The sequence below is a fragment of the Dermacentor silvarum genome, chromosome 11 (assembly GCF_013339745.2).
Source record: "Dermacentor silvarum isolate Dsil-2018 chromosome 11, BIME_Dsil_1.4, whole genome shotgun sequence".
Lineage (NCBI taxonomy): Eukaryota > Metazoa > Arthropoda > Arachnida > Ixodida > Ixodidae > Dermacentor > Dermacentor silvarum.
This window is the reverse complement of record NC_051164.1, coordinates 83,088,671-83,105,595: the sequence shown is the minus strand read 5'-3', so window position 1 is coordinate 83,105,595 and position 16,925 is coordinate 83,088,671. Positions and strand designations below refer to the sequence as shown.

Below are 16,925 nucleotides of genomic sequence, written 5' to 3'. Positions count from 1 at the left end.
CGTCGCGCGAAATGCGTGGGGGGGACGGGAGGGAGGGGAGGCGACGTTTAGCTGCGGCACCAAATACGTACTTACATAAAAAAATGTCGCAGTTTCACCCGAAACGCGAAGCATCAATTGCGATAGCCAATTAGTAGACATCTATATACGGAGTAAGGATAGTAGTTTTCTCAGCTGTATAAACTTGGACATGCAGCAGCCCCACCAACATGCAGAACTGTTGTCGACGCCGTCACCGTTTTGCCCGCGTTCGCACCGAACGCGCGCGTTGGTGACTGTTGCCGGTGCATCTGGGAGCGGCTCGAAGTCTTTCGACGAGATCAAAACGCGACACTCGTCGAGCAGCGTCGGAACTCTTTACCACCTTCTCGCAGAATAAATGCAATGTCATTAAAGAACTTGGAGAAACCAATTTCAGTTATTTCTTTTTCTGTTCTTTTACTTTGCTTTTCTCATTTTCAAAAAGAATTTTTCTTAGCTACCTACTGCCGCCCGATTCTTGGCCTATCCCCCTCAATGGGTACGAGCCACGATAGAGGTTCATCATCATCATCATCATCTGCGTAAAGAAGAAAACAAAGATGGCAGCAGCGGGCGGCGTCGCGTAGACCGTCCATGGCGGCCAGGCCTGCCGCCGGTCCAGGCGGCGCGGCTGCCGCTGGGGCCATCGAGTCGGCCTCCCGCGCCGAATTCGCCATGCTCGTGCAGGGCACCGAAGACACAGCGCACTGGCTCGCCGACCTGCTTCGCGCCGAGCGACTGCTGGTCGAGGTCGTGTCCGTGCGTCGCAACACCCAGTGGCTCCTGCTCGTGCGAATCAAGCCCGAGGACGCCCCGGCGGTCGCGGAGAAGGTGCGGTATACCGACCGACGATGTCTTCGTGCTCGGTGCGAAGGGGCGCCGAAGGCCAAGTGCAGAGGCCAGGACACACGTGTCTAGAACGCGCTCCTGACGGCCAAAGCAACTGCCAGAGCATTGGTACAGTGTACTAGGATAGCATTGGGTGACCAGGGCTGCTATCTTGCACGCGTTCGAAGAGCTGGCGTTCGGTTTCGCCTCACGCGATTGGCCTAGATTGGCCTTGGCCGCGATAACGGCGCGGCCTAGACAATCGCGTCAGACGAAGCCGAACGTCGGCTTTTCGAACGCATACAAGATGGCGGCCCCAGCTGGGCGAGACGAGACAAGGTATCTCGTAAATATCAGCCACGAATGGGCACACCCAACCTGTTTCGGGTCACGTGTTATCGCTAATGTTGCGAGCGCAGTCCTAAGCAGGCGCCTCGCGCGTTCCGGACACGAGTGTCTTGACCTCCGGACAAGAGTTCGATTCCCGACCTCGGCGTTCGCATTCAAAAAGGGGTGGTATGCGAACACGTTTGTTGTATTTAAATTTAGTTGCGCGAAGAACCCCAGGTGGTCAGAATTCGTGTCGGAGCCATCGACTACGGCGGCTCTCGTAGCCCGTAGGTTGCTTTTCGGACGTTAAATCACGTAATTTTATCTGCAAGAGCAGGAGGACAACGAATGACGAGTATAGTAGAGGTTGTGGATAGGAAAGACGCATACTTCTGCAGCCCTTGTAGGGAGCGCGGCTCAGCATCTGAGGGACGGGGAATGGGGGCAGAAAGTAGGAAAAGTGGAAGAGGGGGGAGCAGGTAATTGCGAAGCTCCGAGGCAGCACGTTTTGATAGCTTTAGTGCTCCTAAAATTGTCGCGGTGCGATTTTGTAAGCACTGTTTATCTAGCACCCGGCATAAAGATTTACAAAATGAAAAACTGTAATATAACTCGACCGTAAAGGCTATTATCATGGACAAAACGACCTGACGACTGTGGCCCGCGAATATGCCACGATCAACCATGACGCACCCGACGCGTTCAAAGAATATGCGCACTCCTAGGTCTCGAGGGGTGCCTGTGCAATGGCACTTCACCGACTCGACAGAGCTGAAAAAAGAACAGCTATACTCTCTGCAACAGCAACTTTATTTTATGAAGTAATACACAAAATAAGCGCGCGACTGCGCGGCTTCAGCCAGACAGCTTGCCGGCGAGATTTGGAAGCAGGGGAGAGCCTATATGAACAAAAGGGCGGCCGGCACACGATAGGCATGCCTTTGGTTCCAGAACGAATAAGGACACGCCTTCATTTTCTTAGTCGGCACGTACGGTTTTCATAATACATCCCCGGTAAACTTCCACTAGAACGTTGTTTGCCAAGCATGGTGAGCTTAGAACAAATTTGAACAGAATAACTTTATTGTGCGGGCACGAAACACGTTGACTGCGTCCATTGGCACTAGTTCACCGACTCGAATACGCACCTTTCGTTCATATGCCTAGTTTGATCATGGGTGGCGAATTCGTCGCCATGCGCTCACAGAAAACAAAATGTTCTGAACATATACACGCGACGAAGCTGGTGGTGTGAAGTAGAGCACTGCACGGGCTCGGGCTTACCAAAAAGCCCGTGCCCGGCCCGGCCCGTGGGCCGGGCCGGGCCGGGTAGAGCAGTTTTTTCACGGGCTCGGGCACGGCGTGGGCTTTTTGACCCGGGCCCGGGCCGGGCTCGGGTTTCTTGACGCGGGCCCGGGCCGGGCTCGGGCTTTCTGGTGGTGCGCATGTAACGTGCAGCGAGTTATTCTCGGGCGTCTCAACTCTGAAAAACATGTATTTTTCGGTCTCGGGCCGGGTTCGGGCCGGTTTGAGCCAGGCTCGGGCCGGTTTGAGCCGGGCTCGGGCCGGGCTCGGGCCGGGCTCGGGCCTAAGGTAAAGGAGTGGCGGGCCGGGCCGGGCGGGTAACGTAGATTTTGTCTCGCCATAAAAGTTTTGATCGGGCTCGGGCGGGCCGCCCAATGTAAAAACGGGCCCGTGCAGTACTCTAGTGTCAAGTCATTTCTGTTAACGCTGGCAGCCCAAAGCCGACACACGTCTGCAACCGCAGCGGTGGAGTCCTCTGGGTTGCCGCGTCTGAAGATACACGTTACATTCGCTTACGAAATACAGCACAGTGGCAGTCCGTTGACCTTCAGTAATCTGAAATCGCAGCAGTGAGAGATGGAACACGTTAGAAACCAACTAATTCGCAATTACACCGCCACCGTTCCAAGCTGACGCTGGGAGAAAGTGTGATCCGCACATACCAGTGGGAGGAGGAGAACAAGCGCAGCGCGCTTGTTCGAGGCTACTCCTCCTCGTCGTTAAAACGGTCTATAGTTTCTTCTCGGTTGCTCTCCATTGTTTCAGCCCCACGGGACGTAGTACAATCGAACCCGGATATAGCGAACCCACATATATCGAATTACTGTGTATAACGAACAGCAGTAAAATCCCCTTCGAAATCTTTGTAGGAAATATTTATCTTATGTATCGAATTACCTATATATCGAACGTTCTTGTGATCCTCTTCAGATTGCATATAACCGAGTTTGCCTGTATATCGAACGTTTTTGTGATCCCCTTCAGATTCGATATATCCGTGTTCGACTGTGTTTCCGGTTGATGAACTAAATTTCGATTCTACGACTTGCGGCGCGTGCGACGATCGGGCCCAGGTGGGAGTCTTCAAGATGCACCGAACGGGCTCCGAGAAGCCGTTCGCGCTGGAGCACTGGCGCGACTTCGGGCGCGGCGAAGAGGCCCACCCGGAGGAGCTCTTCTCGCTCGCCGAGCGCCAGGAGATCGTGCAGAACGTCATCGAGGCCATCCGCGCCGAGCAGCTCACCGAGGTGGTGGGACTCGAGCAGCGCTGCGTGCTCGTCCACCCGGGCCAGAGCGTGTTCGCCGTCTGCCAGCGGGCGGGCGTCGTGGTGACGCTGTTCCCGCCGCACGACTACGAGATGCTGGGCGCCATACGGCGCCAGTGGTTCTCGCACCTCACCATACCGGTGCACATGATCAAGGTGTACTTCGGCATCCGCATCGCCTTCTACTACGCCTTCCTCAGCTTCTACACCTGGTCACTCATGGTGAGCACGGGCAGTGTATACGCCGGGCCCCGGTGGCTCGATGTGTCTGTGGGATTAAGCTGAGCGTGGCCTCTGAGATCGGCTCCGGCAGCGCGCCGTTGCTCGAGCGAGCGGCGCGCGGCCAGAGCCGATCGCAGAGGCCACGGAGCTGAGGATCGAGGTGGCGGATTCGTCTCCAGGCGGCGGCGCCAGCATAGTCGATGGAGGGCAAAATGAAGCACGGAAATGGAGCGCGTCTGCTAAGTTTGAAACATTATTCAAGCTGTATTAGCGGGTTATCATCGCGCAATATAAAAAAATGTCATTCTTACCGCGACAGAAGAATTGATAAGCCAGAAAGGAAGCAAGACGGTGTTGACGCCGCCTAATGGGCTCGATATACTCCGACGTAACGTCGACGCGCGCGCACGCTGTGCAAAGCGACGCTACACTAGCAAAACGCGAGCACTCTATAGTCTCACGCGAGGCGCGACTGCGTCCGTCGGCGCGAAATGCAGCATGCAGCATGCTGCATTTCGCACCGACGACGTTACCCAGACTGCACCGCGTCCGCGTTTCTTTCCGCGCGGCGCTCTGCTCTACTGAGCATGCGCTGCTTTGGCTGCGACCGCTGCGTCTCGCAGACTCTCGAAGCAACTTTGAAAGTTGAAAACTTTACTGAGCCACAACGGCCCAGATACGAAAAAAAAAAATGCTTTGATGTCTGTGACGTCAAATTGACGTGCCGGCGCTGAGGTTTCGACGCGAAATTCAGAAAATGGAACTTTGACTTTCGTTTTGTCTGTCTATCAATCACCCAACCCACTACAGAGAAATTGGCGTAAATTTAGTTTTGAAAGAATTGTTAATCAGCACGACAAACCGTATTTAGTGTTTGCTTTGCTGTCCTTGTTAAGGGCCCCCCTGTCGTCAGAAATATCCCGGGGCCTTCCGCAACATCGTTTCTCATAGCCCCCGATGTAGCTTGGCGACGGTAAAACCAATTAATCAAGCAGGGCGAGGATGCTCCTCTTTGAAGGCCGCGTGACATTGCTTTTTTCTTGCTGCCATTGTTGCGATTTCCGGTGGGATTCAGGCGGACATGCCAAATCCGCCCGTGTGGCATGCTTTGGTTGCATGAACCCCAGACGTTACCCCAGATTTTAAACCAGCTCCATTCAACCGGCATGTTTCAACCCGTTGCTTTTCTGAATGCGACAAATCTCACCAAAGCATTGACGCAGCCAATGCCAAACGAAAATTTATCCGTTCCCACTTATTTTCGTAGGAAGTACGATATGAAGCTGCCTCAGTGCTGTTTTTAAAAGCGCCAGCTCTTTGCGTTTTACTGAACGCGTCGGCAACGAAAAAAGCATGGAGTTACTATACTTAGTCGAAAAACTGGGCGGAAAAAAAAGTGGCAACCGCAAAGACGCCGCCATGTTGCTACCTCTCATACTTGTAACGCTAAACATAATCAATATATAATGCAAAAACAAGGATTTACACGTAACACGTGCGTATGGACAGTGTGTCAAGTTGCTTTCGAATATTTTTTTTAGATAGATCCGGTCGCTATTTAACAATTCTCGATGTAAAGCTGTCGGTCCTTGAAATAATGCGTTTGCAGTCGCCTGAACTAGATGGCGCCACCATACTAAGGAACGCGTGCGGTAGTGCATTGATTGTGCGTTCGTCTGAATGGCGTCACGTCGTCCACGCCTGCGCGCCTCCACAGGCTAGTAACATGACTGCGCCCTTGTGGTTTCCGATTTCACTGCTTAGAAGGTATGGGGAGCTTTTCCTCTAGAGTTGGTTATATAAACTCTATGCGAATAAAACATCCTCGCTATCTAAACCTTCTTTTGCCACACGTAATCGAGCAAGAAAGGAGCAAAATGAACGTGGTCGAAAGGACAAGTTGCCACAGGTGGGGGGAGGGGGGGCAAACCCGCACGTTCCGGACTATACGTATACGCGTGCGGTACATTACCAACAGGCTGATCGCGGCGGCCGCCGTCCCGTCAGCTTTCGTGGATATTTTGTATATGGGCGCACGTTTAGCCCTGAGAGTGTTAGCCAGTGCTATAGTGCCTAGAATATAGTAAGTATATTCTAGGCACTATACCAGTGCCACTCAAGGTCATGGCTGCGAATGTGGTACAACATTTCAACCACAGTTTCCTACAAAAGCGTACATAGCGTACATAGCGTACATAGCTAATAGCGTACATAGCTAATATCCTTGCGCAACGAAATATTGTTCTGGGCGTAAGGGTCGAATTATTGTCGGGATTCGATAGCTTTAGTTTTTCTTGGTACCTATGAACCTTTACAGCGATGTATGACATGTTAGGACGTACCATTTCATTGAAAGATGATGAATTTCAAAGTCGCCTCGCCGTTTCTAACCACAACCGCGAAGTCGAGGCACATCCACGTACTGTTCACCACTCTCATACTGGCTAAACGGCCACACTAAAGTTTACTTAGACTCTAGCGCTGGCGTTACCCATAGTGATTTTTTTATTGCGATAGCAATTATATGGACACTTCAACCGGATTTCTGCCGTCGGCGTCGCCGTCGCCGTGAGGTTCCCTATAGATAAAATCTTCGCCGCGCGCCGTATGCCCGAGCGGAAGCGTGCGGGGACGCGCGCTATCACGGAGAGCGAACGCACTCAAATCTCCCACGCGCAAGCAAGGAAGCGGGAAGCCAGCGCCGGAGGGAGCGGGGGGGGGGGGGGGGGGGGAGCGCACTTCTACTCTGCCAACAACCGTGCTCGTCACTCGCTCACGCCATCGCTTATCTCCACACGGCTCTGACCTTTATGCGCCGTGCATTCGCCGCTCAGTTTCCGTTGAAGCGAAAGACCGCACGTACCTTCGCCCGCTGCTGCGGCGTATGCGCTTGCTGCCAACGTTTTGACAGTTGTTGTTTGCAGTCATTCAGTGTTATCTATTCATGTTTGTTTGTGCGCGCTCACACCACGCTTGTTCAATCAGTTAGTAATAGTCGGGCCACATTTTCCGACGCACGCTACACATGTAATGCTGCCCGGGTCGGCAGTGCAGCGCTACAGGTGTGTCCCTTCGCACGCGCTGCCCACGGGGAAGCGCTTCTCATCAACACCACCGTTTCACACGCGCCTTCTCGTGGTCATCGAGTCTCTCTTCATGTCGGTCTACTTACGCCGCAGCACACCTGCTTACTTAATCAGCTCATGTTTACTACAATTCATATTGCTACCAAAGCCGCTCACCTTACTTCGTATGACATTGCTGTGTTGCTATCGCATTCATTGCTTCGCCCTTCGGGCGAAACTGTGACATTTTTTTTTTTAACTCTATGCTTTGAATTTGGCCTCCGAGCGGTGCGGCCTTGTAATCTCGGAGGCCAGGCTTCCGGTGCCGGTAGCCTCTGAGTAACAAAAATCAAATCTCGAAGGCTATGCTTTTGGAGGCTGAATGCGCCAGAAGTGATTGCGGTGCCAGGTACCCCTCACGACCGCCATGCATTTTAGACACCACCTGTAACATATAGGTTGACATGTGTGTAACCGCGGGCTCACCCTACGCAGGTGCCGATGACGGTCGGCGTGCTCGTGATGGTGCACAGGGACTCCCTCACGTGGCGCATCGCGGGCGTCCTCTTCAACCTGCTGTGGAACACGGTCATCCTCGAGGTGTGGCGCAAGCGGGCCGACCACCTGTCCTGCTTCTGGGGCCTGCACGAGCACGTGGCGCCGCTCAAGAACCGGCTGCTCTTCGCCTACGGCGAAAACATGCTCGCCCAGAGGGCATTCCGCATTCTCATCTCGCAGGTGCGCGCGCACGCTTTGTTATCTGGAGACGTATTCTGCGACGATCACTTTCGGCGATGTCATCGCCTCGGCGACATTATCTCCGTCAGGAGTGCGCTGATTGGCTGGTTGAGCCCTACGTCACGCGAAGGCGATCGTCGCAGAATACGCCCCCTGCATTCTGCTGCTTCTCGGTGACTTATGTACGAGCACTTGTGTGACTGGCTGCAGAGTGCAGCCGGACGCCACATCAGCAACATCAGCAGGGTAGGATGCGAAAGCACTCGTGTACCGAGTTTATGGCTGACACTTTTCACAATCGTAAATGTAGCTTTCTGCCAGGCTATTAGTACAACTAATGGCGGCGTAGTAATTTTTTTGCAAACAACGTGTAGGGGCGCGCAGTTTTCTTGTATTATGATAGGGGAAAACGTAGGCGTGGCGCTAGTGATGAGAAACAGAAGACAAGCCCCAGCATGCGGATCCAGCACTTTGTCGTCAGGGAAACAATGACGGGTGCCGCCATTAGTTAAACAAATGTGTGATGCAGAGAAGCACACTTGCGGATGATGAAAAAAGGTCTCCGAAGGGGAATCATCTCGAACTTTACACAGGTGCTTACCGGTCGTCTAAAAATCGATCCTTTGTATATATATTGTTGGCACGGCGGCCGCATTTTGATGGGGGCGAAATGCGAAAACACCGGTGTACTTGAATTTAGGTGCACGTTAAAGAACCCCAGGTGGTCGAAATTTTCCGGAGTCCCCCCCTACGGCGTGCCTCATAATCGTGGTTTTGGCACGTAAACCCTATATATATATATATATATATATATATATATATATATATATATATATTGTTACGCGTGAGGAAAACGAAGACCGGTGAATGCAAGAACGGCTGGCTGGTTGAACCGGTCTTCGTTTTCCTCACGCGTAACAATATATATTGTCACGTAGTAGTGACGGTGAAGAAAACCGTCGCAAAAGCGTGAATGACGAAACGGACTTTTTATTGGGTGAACCTATGCCCACAAAAGCAAGTTGCACTCGAAGCACAACGATAGCGGTGAACACAGTCGGCGATCGTCGAAATATCATCAGCGGGTCAAGCGCTTCGGCTTTTATGTATATACATGAGTCATCGAAGGTTCCAGAGTAATCACTGGTGCCCGCGTGTCTTCCAGAAAGTACTAGAGAATTCGCGTCGCTCATACAATCGCATTACAGAAGCGCCGGTGACAACAGACAACGGATAGAAGCATCGATAGCGTTCGAGAAACTTCCGATACATGCAGACGCGATAACGTTTAACATTTCCACAGCCTTAGCTCTAGCGTGAATCTGTTCACCATGTCATTGTCCTCTTCATTGTTTACTGTCCTCCAGCCCTCTTATGTAATACCCCGACAATTGCCTTTAAGGGAAAGATAAAATGATGATGATGACTTGAACACTCCACTGAGGTGTCGCTCATCCAAAGTGTCGCTACGGGACTTTAATGGGACACATACAAAGCACGAAGTCAGTTTAGACTGATCAAGTATTAGTTCGACACTCTTTTTTTTTATAATTTGGTCACGATATGTTGATTGTTAGAAGATAATGGTCAAAGTTTCCTTTCTCACCGAATCTCCAGCGCCTGGTACGTTAGTATGACGTCATGGATTGCTAGGTACTTTTATTTTTCGTATTGGATACATTGTGGCTCACTAATCGCTAATTTTGCTAATTTCAGTCTATGACTTTTTTTTTGTATCAAGGTCAACGTGTTCCAATTTTCCTTGATGTGGAGCTGTGTTGGGGCGTTGACAGGGTTAAACGCTTTCTATTGTAACAATGTGTGTGCGATTATTCGAAATTTCCAATACAAATCGAAGCGCTGTTTAAAATTCACGGAGCGTTGTCAAGGGCTCTACCTTTGGTAGCCACTAAGAAGCACATTCTTGCAGTCTTTGAATTTCTACAAAAAAAAATCCCCAGCCTTTCCCCTGTCGAGAAAATGGAGGTAAGCGAAACTTGTGGCAAGACGACGCTGTCGCAGGCGTTCCACTTCGTTTGCCCTAAACTCGGGGTCGGCGGCTCTTCGCTGACGTTTGGCCTGAACATCGGGCTCCCGCAACTCGGGGTCCGCGGTTGTTCGCTGATGTTTCGCCTGGGCTTCCGAAGCCCTCACGCTAGAATCGGCACATTGACGACGAGCCCTTTCCTGAGCGAATTCGCGGTGCCGTTGCTCAAACGCAGGCTGCTCGTCGGCGGAACGCACCACGCGCGGCCTTCCCATCCGGACGCCGAGACTGACCTGAGGCGAGGGAAGCCCGGCGGAGCGCGCGCCTAACCGCTTGCCTTCCTTTTCCTCCCCGCCACACACCGAACGACCCTGATTGGTCGCGCACGTCACGTGATCCCGCGCCGGCGTATCTTTGCCCGCACCTGCTCTACTCTGGGAGCAGCCGGGTCTTGAGTGATAGCACCGCCGCCGACACGTTTGAGGCAATGCAAGCTTCGCTTGAAAAAAAATGGCTGCGGCTTAGCTCAGCTAACCCTGGATACGCAAAGCGGAAGCTTGATTTAGCCTAGTTAAGACTTGGTTTCACTTGGTTAACCTGTGATTAGCTTAACCAACGTTGTGGCGTTTGCGAGCCGAACGTCTCGCTCTTCCTCAGTATCCGACGCTAGCTTCGCGGCGATGCTTTCTTCACGCGCTACTGCGGTAGCAGGTGTACCCTTTCGCCCGCTCTGCTTCGTCGGCTTTTTGACTCAACGAGACATTGCACGCTTTCGCATCACGCCCACAAATAGCCAACGCACTCATGCTTTCCTCGTTCCAAAGCCAGCCAGCTCTTTGAAACACTCGGCTTTTAAATCGAACCTTTATTTTCGACCGCTGCTGCTGCTTCTTCTTCTTCGTCTGACAATAAGTTTCCGACAATAATTACTAGAGCGAACTCTGGCGCTAGTGTCTCACGGGAGCAGCAAGCGGGCTGGTTCGGCCAGCATTGAAATGAAGGGTAGTATACATGGATTTTCCTAAACCACGGATGGCCTAAACTTCGTCCTCCTGGCTTCACACGGCTTCGTGGCAAATGAAGTGGGCGCTGCCATGTTTGATCAAGTGGTGACGCTTCCATTGCCTGCCTCAACTGCCTCCGTTGCCTCCGCGTTTACAATGAATGTGTATGATGCCAGTGCGGCTTTGCAAACCTCAGTTTCGGGAGCATATCGTACACGGCGAGTGGTGACAGCGCGAACATGCAAAAACGGCGCGAAACGTGTATATGGTGCTTGTTCCGAAAGCTGGGTTAAATATGTATTCCAAGCTATCCAAGCCTTCCGCTCATGAGATTTATCAGGATTAGTGTGTTTTGCTTTGCGTTCTTTATTTGGCAAGTATTTTCTTCCTAATCGCTCGCGAGTGTACTCAGTTCCGATAGATTTGGTCTTGCTGCGCACAAGGCTTGAAACGTAGCTCTTTTGTACATTGTAATACCTTGCAGCAAAGATGTATTATCGCTAGTAACTCGCTTACTCTTGGGGACCATCACGAAATATTCAGCTTTGACCATTCGTGCGCTATCGGTGTAGTCCGTGATTTATTGTGCTTATATAGTGCGCATATATTCAAGTGTGCGCCCATTCACTTATTCTTGACCCGTTGGCGATGGAATATTCGTAAGTTTCCGTGCCAGTTGGGGTAGATGTGTGCAGATACTGTGCGCGAAACTTACTATGACAGGAAGCGGCGCTACTCCCTTTGTAATTGTTTAACGAGCGGTACGAGCTCACTCTTACCGACGTTCCGGTGCTGAATCCTTCTTTGAAGCTTAGCGATAGAACGCTGGCGGATAAGAAAATTTATGTATCTTCGAGGAGAGCCATGCATCTCGAAGTGCCGGTAACACGTACGGACAGTTGCAGCAGCGGTCCCCGAACTTGGCCACACGGATTCATTCCATTCCTTAATATGCCAGTCACTATTTTTGGAGCCAACTACTGCACACGTCTTCAAACCACATGATTCAATCCAGCATTATCGGATCACAGTGCGTTAGTGAAAACACAGTTCCGTTTCCGACAGCTGATCGCACGAAAGCAAGGTAGAAGCGGTATGGTTTCGTATTCGCGCGCGGTCGCTGAGGCCACGTGCGGCGCGACGCCGGAAGTGCCATCTCGTTTCTCTAGAACAAACTGCTCCGCGAAATGGGTCAATAGATTCTACGTTGGATCTGATGCATTTTTTTTTTTACACCTCGTTGGTTCTACCCTTGTGAATACTAGCGTTTTGAGACGCTGAAGCTTCAACGCACGTCCTCGTATAGTATGCAACCAGCGGACACGTGCCAGTGCCCTCGGCTCCCGCGCAGGTGGTGGTGCTGTTCTGCGTAATGCTGTGCGTCCTGCAGCAGTACCAGTACTTGACGGTTGAGGCGTACGTGACCGGCGCGTTCCCGAGCTCAGCGCTCACCGACGCCGTGGCGCGCGTCATTCCGGGCGTGCTAAACGCGCTGGTGGGCATGGCCTTCTCGGACGTGTATCGGGCGCTGGGCCAGCGGTTGACTGAGTGGGAGAACCACCAGACGCAGGCCGAGTACCTGCAGCACCTCACCTACAAGCTCATCGTATTCGACTTCTTCGGGCGCTTCGGAAGCCTCTTCTACACCGCCTTCTACCTACAGGTATACTTCTTTTTTTATTGATGCGTTAGCGTTAGTGATGCCACAGTGGGAAAAAAAAGTGTATGTGTGGTAAGTGCGGGAAGCCGGTAACATGGTGGAGGTTGAAAGTAGACGGGAGAGCTTAGAAAAGCACGGGTGTATGTATCATATCATCATCATCAGTAGCAGCAGCAGCAGCAGCACCACCAGCAGCCTGTTTTTATGTCCACTGCAGGACGAAGGCCTCTCCCAGCGATCTCCAGTTACCTACGTCTTGCGCTAGCTGATTCCAACTTGCGCCTGCAAATTTCCTAATTTCATCACTCCGCCCAATTTTCTGCCATCCTTGACTGCACTTCCCTTCTCTTTGCACCCATTCTGTAACTCTGATGGTCCACCGGTTTTCTGCCCTACGCATTACATGGCCGGCCCAGCTCCATTTCTTTCTCTTAATGTCAACTAGAATATCGGCTATCACCGTTTGCTCTCTGGTCCACATCATGCACTCTCATCCTGTCTCTTAACGTTACGCCTAAGATATACAGGGTGTCCCAGCTAAGCGTAACCAATGTTTCAAAAACGGCGGAGTGTGCTAGGAGGCTCAAACCAACTCAGTGGTGTTGAGAATCGCGTGGCCTAGTCTGCGGTACTTTTTTTTTTTTTTTGCAAAGTCAATTAGTATAAACTGATTCCCTAACTTTTTAAATATTGGCTTCGCCAAGAAAATGCCCGTACGAAAGTTGTAGATCACATTTATAAATGGCCGACTGAAGCATCTGCAACTAAGTAAATAAGTTTCTTGTACTTGCCCTTAAAGAAAGCCCGCGGAATACAAAAACAAGCGCGTGATAGCGCCAATATTTGTCGGTATGATGTCTCAATATGGCAGAATGCCCTAGAAAGTGTGTTGGCTTAACTTGAAGACTTCATTTCTATAAAAAGGAACGGGAATAGAATTGACAGCCTCACTCCGCAGCTCGTGTGAACCATTCCTTCTTGCCCGAGTAAAGCAGGAATGTTTAATACGCAACCACTTGTGGAATGGTATAGTTAGCCCGGGCTTTCAATTCCATGGAATCGTTAGAAATGGAGATATGCCACTACACCATTCTCCAAGAACGAACGGGAAACGTGTTGACACTTCATAGTCCCATTCCGAAGCCCTGGTGAAAGCCACTCGTCCTTGTCCGACTTGAGGACATAGTTCCTTTGTGTACTGTAATGTTCAAGTCGCGTATAAGCAACTAGCACAATTCTTTGCATTGTAGGTTGGGGCTGATTGCTAATTCCTCCTGACAACCAGTGCAGTGATAAAGACACGGACGAGACTTGAACAAGCACATAGATTTGGGCAAGTTGCTTATCTATCTTGTCAATCAGCACGAAAAATGAAAGGGCAAGAACGTCTATGCCTCGTCTTTTTCGTGAATGACCCCATTACTGCGCTGGTTGTCAATATGGAAGTCTGTCATGGACATCACCCTTGAAGACGCTTTTAACAGCGGAGCTGTTTAAAAGCCGGTAGTTATGTGTGAACCGCGAACAGAAAATGTGGGCCGATCCTGGCGGTAGTGCAGAAAAGGTCCGAGCACAATGGCACATACCCATGTGAACTAGCGAAGCTGAGCCTGGCTAAGTCTAGCTAAGCATGATTGGGACTACTTAAGCTTAGTCAATAATCGATAGCCAATCGATAGCCAATCAACAGCTAATCGATAATCGATCAATAATCAATAATTTCTGTAAAATGCTGGGGATGACTTGGTAGTGCTTAACCTAGCCCAAATACATAGCCAATACTTTGCGTAGCCAACCGATAGCCAATAAATAATTAATTGATAATCTATCAACAATCGAAAAATTCCGGAAAAGCATAACCCGTAAGGCCAGTACCAGCTTGGTGCCGATCAGCTCCGCTGTTTCTTTACCGTTGTGCCACTAATGCAAGCTAAGCTAACTTATTTAATTTTTTTTTTTTTGCTTTCGGTGACAGATGTTGAACTAATAAAACATAGAGTGCTTTGACCGCCAATTGTTATGGAGCCCCATGCTTTTTCCCCAGGCAGACATTGTATTGTATACGGTGTATTAGTGCAAGGCCTCCGATGCACCCGAATAATGGCTCGTCTGACATTTCGAATGGACTTTAAGTCAACCTTCTAGCATAGCTGCACTGACCAGAATTTTCTGAATGCCAACAAGCGTGTTAAGACTTTTCTCAGTGCACGTAGGCACAGCGACGACCCTGTGTTGTTCACAGTAAACTACCGCTCCCAATTGGTGATCCCGGCGACGACTATTCAACTAGGCTGTCCCTGTTCAAATGTAACAATAGACCTTAAAGATGATGATGACGATGACGATCTTTTCCGTGCTGTGTGCTTCTTCTTCTTCCGGTACTTCACCTTTTTCGCACTGGCTAAACGTGTGTTAAGCGTTGCCGCAAAAGAGCCGACCGAGGACATGTCCCTTCCAGGACATCCAGCTGCTACGCAAGCAGGTCTACATCCAGCTCGTGCTGTCCTTCACCAAGGACAACCTGGTCGAGACCGTCATGCCGCGGGCGCTGCGTCACTTCAGCTGCCTGGTGCGCCACATGATGCGACGCGAATCCACCTACCTCCCGGGTGTGCACAGCATCCTCAGCGAGGCGGACCTGGTCAAGTACACGAGCACGTACGTCGACTACTACAAGATGTTCTCCCAGTTCGCGTTCGTCTTCCTCTTCGGGCCCGTCGTGCCGCTGGCGCCGCTCATCGCCTTCTTCGGCAACCTGATGGAGATGCTCGTCGTCGGCTACAAGCTGACCGTGGTCTTCCAGAGGCCCCTGAAGATTGGCCACGAGGGCATCGGCATCTGGGAGCCCGCGTTCCGGGCCATAGGCTTCCTGGCCGTGCCGTCCAACATCGCGCTCATCTGCGTCGAGAACCCGGACTCCCTGAACGCCCTCTCCAGGCTCTTCACGGACACGGAGTTTGTGCTCTTTCTGGTCGGCATCGAGCACGCCGTCTTGCTGCTCAAATTGACGCTGCAGTACGCGCTGCGCTCGGAAGTTAACTGCCCGCACTACTCTCCGGCCGTGGTCTCGTGATGTGGGGCCTTTTTTTTTATTATTATTTTTTTGCCGCCAGTCGAGACAGCAGAGCGAAATTGAATTTCGTGATACTCGTGTTTCGTCTGTTTTGTTTCCATTGCAAGTATGCGGATAGCAGAAAGCAGTAATATACGTTACTTTTTAGTCGCGGAATAAAAGGAAAGATTCTGTATGTTTATGGCCACTCAACGTCGTTAAATGTTACCTCCGATCGTTTCCGCTTTTGACATCCGTAACCGTTTTCTGGGGATATCCGTGCTTTTTTTTTTTTTTTTCATTTCTCTTGCTGAGTATTGTGTACCACACGTTCTCTTCAGGCGTAGCGTTAATGAGTGTGTTTCCTTATGCGTACCAAAGTAAGAACTTGTATACCATGTCTGATTGGTAGTTTATGTTCGTTTGTATTCGCCGCGCTGGGGGGGGGGGGGGGGGGGGCATAGTCGTATCATTAACTTTACGGTTTGCGAGATGACTTGCAAAATGTCTGTAGGTACTTCGATGTGTTCTTAGCTGAAGCTTAAGAACTCACCCAGCTGTATATTCCAAGAGATATTCGTGCGCTCTCATTCTGCCATTTCTAAATAAGATAAGCCCATAAATTTATAACTAAGCCAGAATACAGAATAAATTGTATTTCTGCTCATAAGCCGTCTATAAAACATACTCTACTCTAAGGGTGTGTACTGTGCGTCTAACTGTTGCGGAGTTCCATCCGAGAATTGGGTAGATTCTAGAATCGTAGCGGTTTTTTTTTTTTTTTTGGAAGCGTGTAATTTAGCAGGATTGGAATGGTTACCGACTCTGTGTTAACAAATGCAATGGAAATGGAACTTCGCCTACTTTTGTTGCAGTGGAATGGGAATTCAAGGGCTTCGTATCCGTGAATGCTGTTGCACTTTTGCCCTGGAAACACCACCTGTTCGGGACGCAGCTGTGCACTCAAGCATTTCGATCATGTTATCTAGAATACGAGTGTGTTACGTTGTGGGCACCTTGCTGTAAATGTATTAAAGGAACGGTGGTGTGTGGTCATTCCTGGAATGGGAAGTATCGTGGACTTTAAATTCCGGGGAATCGAAAGGAATGGAATTATGCCGCCACATGTTTCCGTGAAAAGGGTGTGAAATGGCATTGAAAGCCCTACTCGGCAACCGTGGTACAAACCACTCTTCCTTGCCTAAATTAAATGAAAGGAATCGTAATGTGCAGTAATTTCTAAATGGGAAATCAGCTGGTATTTTCAACTCCGCTGTGTATTCAAAGGAATGGAATTATGCCTCTACATATTTTCATGGACACAAATTGGAATGTATATATACATATATAATTGACAGCCCCGATCTGCAACCCTGGTCCGTGCAACTCTTACTGAAGGATGCTGCAGAGCAAGTTCCGCGCGGGGAAATATTTATTACGCACTAGCT

General features: G+C 50.5%; 1 protein-coding gene across 1 annotated transcript; it reads left to right on the top strand.

Moving 5' to 3' along the window:
* The first annotated feature begins 598 nt into the window (after positions 1 to 598).
* LOC119433180 (anoctamin-10) lies at positions 599 to 15,677 on the top strand. The gene is made up of 5 exons (XM_037700319.2): positions 599 to 852; positions 3,558 to 3,971; positions 7,532 to 7,774; positions 12,117 to 12,428; positions 14,884 to 15,677. Exons 1-5 carry the CDS (start codon positions 616 to 618, stop codon positions 15,496 to 15,498), a joined length of 1,821 nt encoding a protein of 606 aa, XP_037556247.1. The 5' UTR covers positions 599 to 615; the 3' UTR covers positions 15,499 to 15,677.
* The last annotated feature ends 1,248 nt before the right edge of the window (positions 15,678 to 16,925 follow it).

Bases quoted from the DNA above. Each gene is read 5' to 3' on its own strand.
- LOC119433180 (XM_037700319.2), top strand. From the start codon at position 616: ATGGCGGCCAGGCCTGCCGCCGGTCCAGGCGGCGCGGCTGCCGCTGGG. The intron at 853-3,557 runs GTGCGGTATACC...GATCGGGCCCAG, and splicing joins CCCCGGCGGTCGCGGAGAAG to GTGGGAGTCTTCAAGATGCA. The intron at 7,775-12,116 runs GTGCGCGCGCAC...GCTCCCGCGCAG, and splicing joins TCCGCATTCTCATCTCGCAG to GTGGTGGTGCTGTTCTGCGT.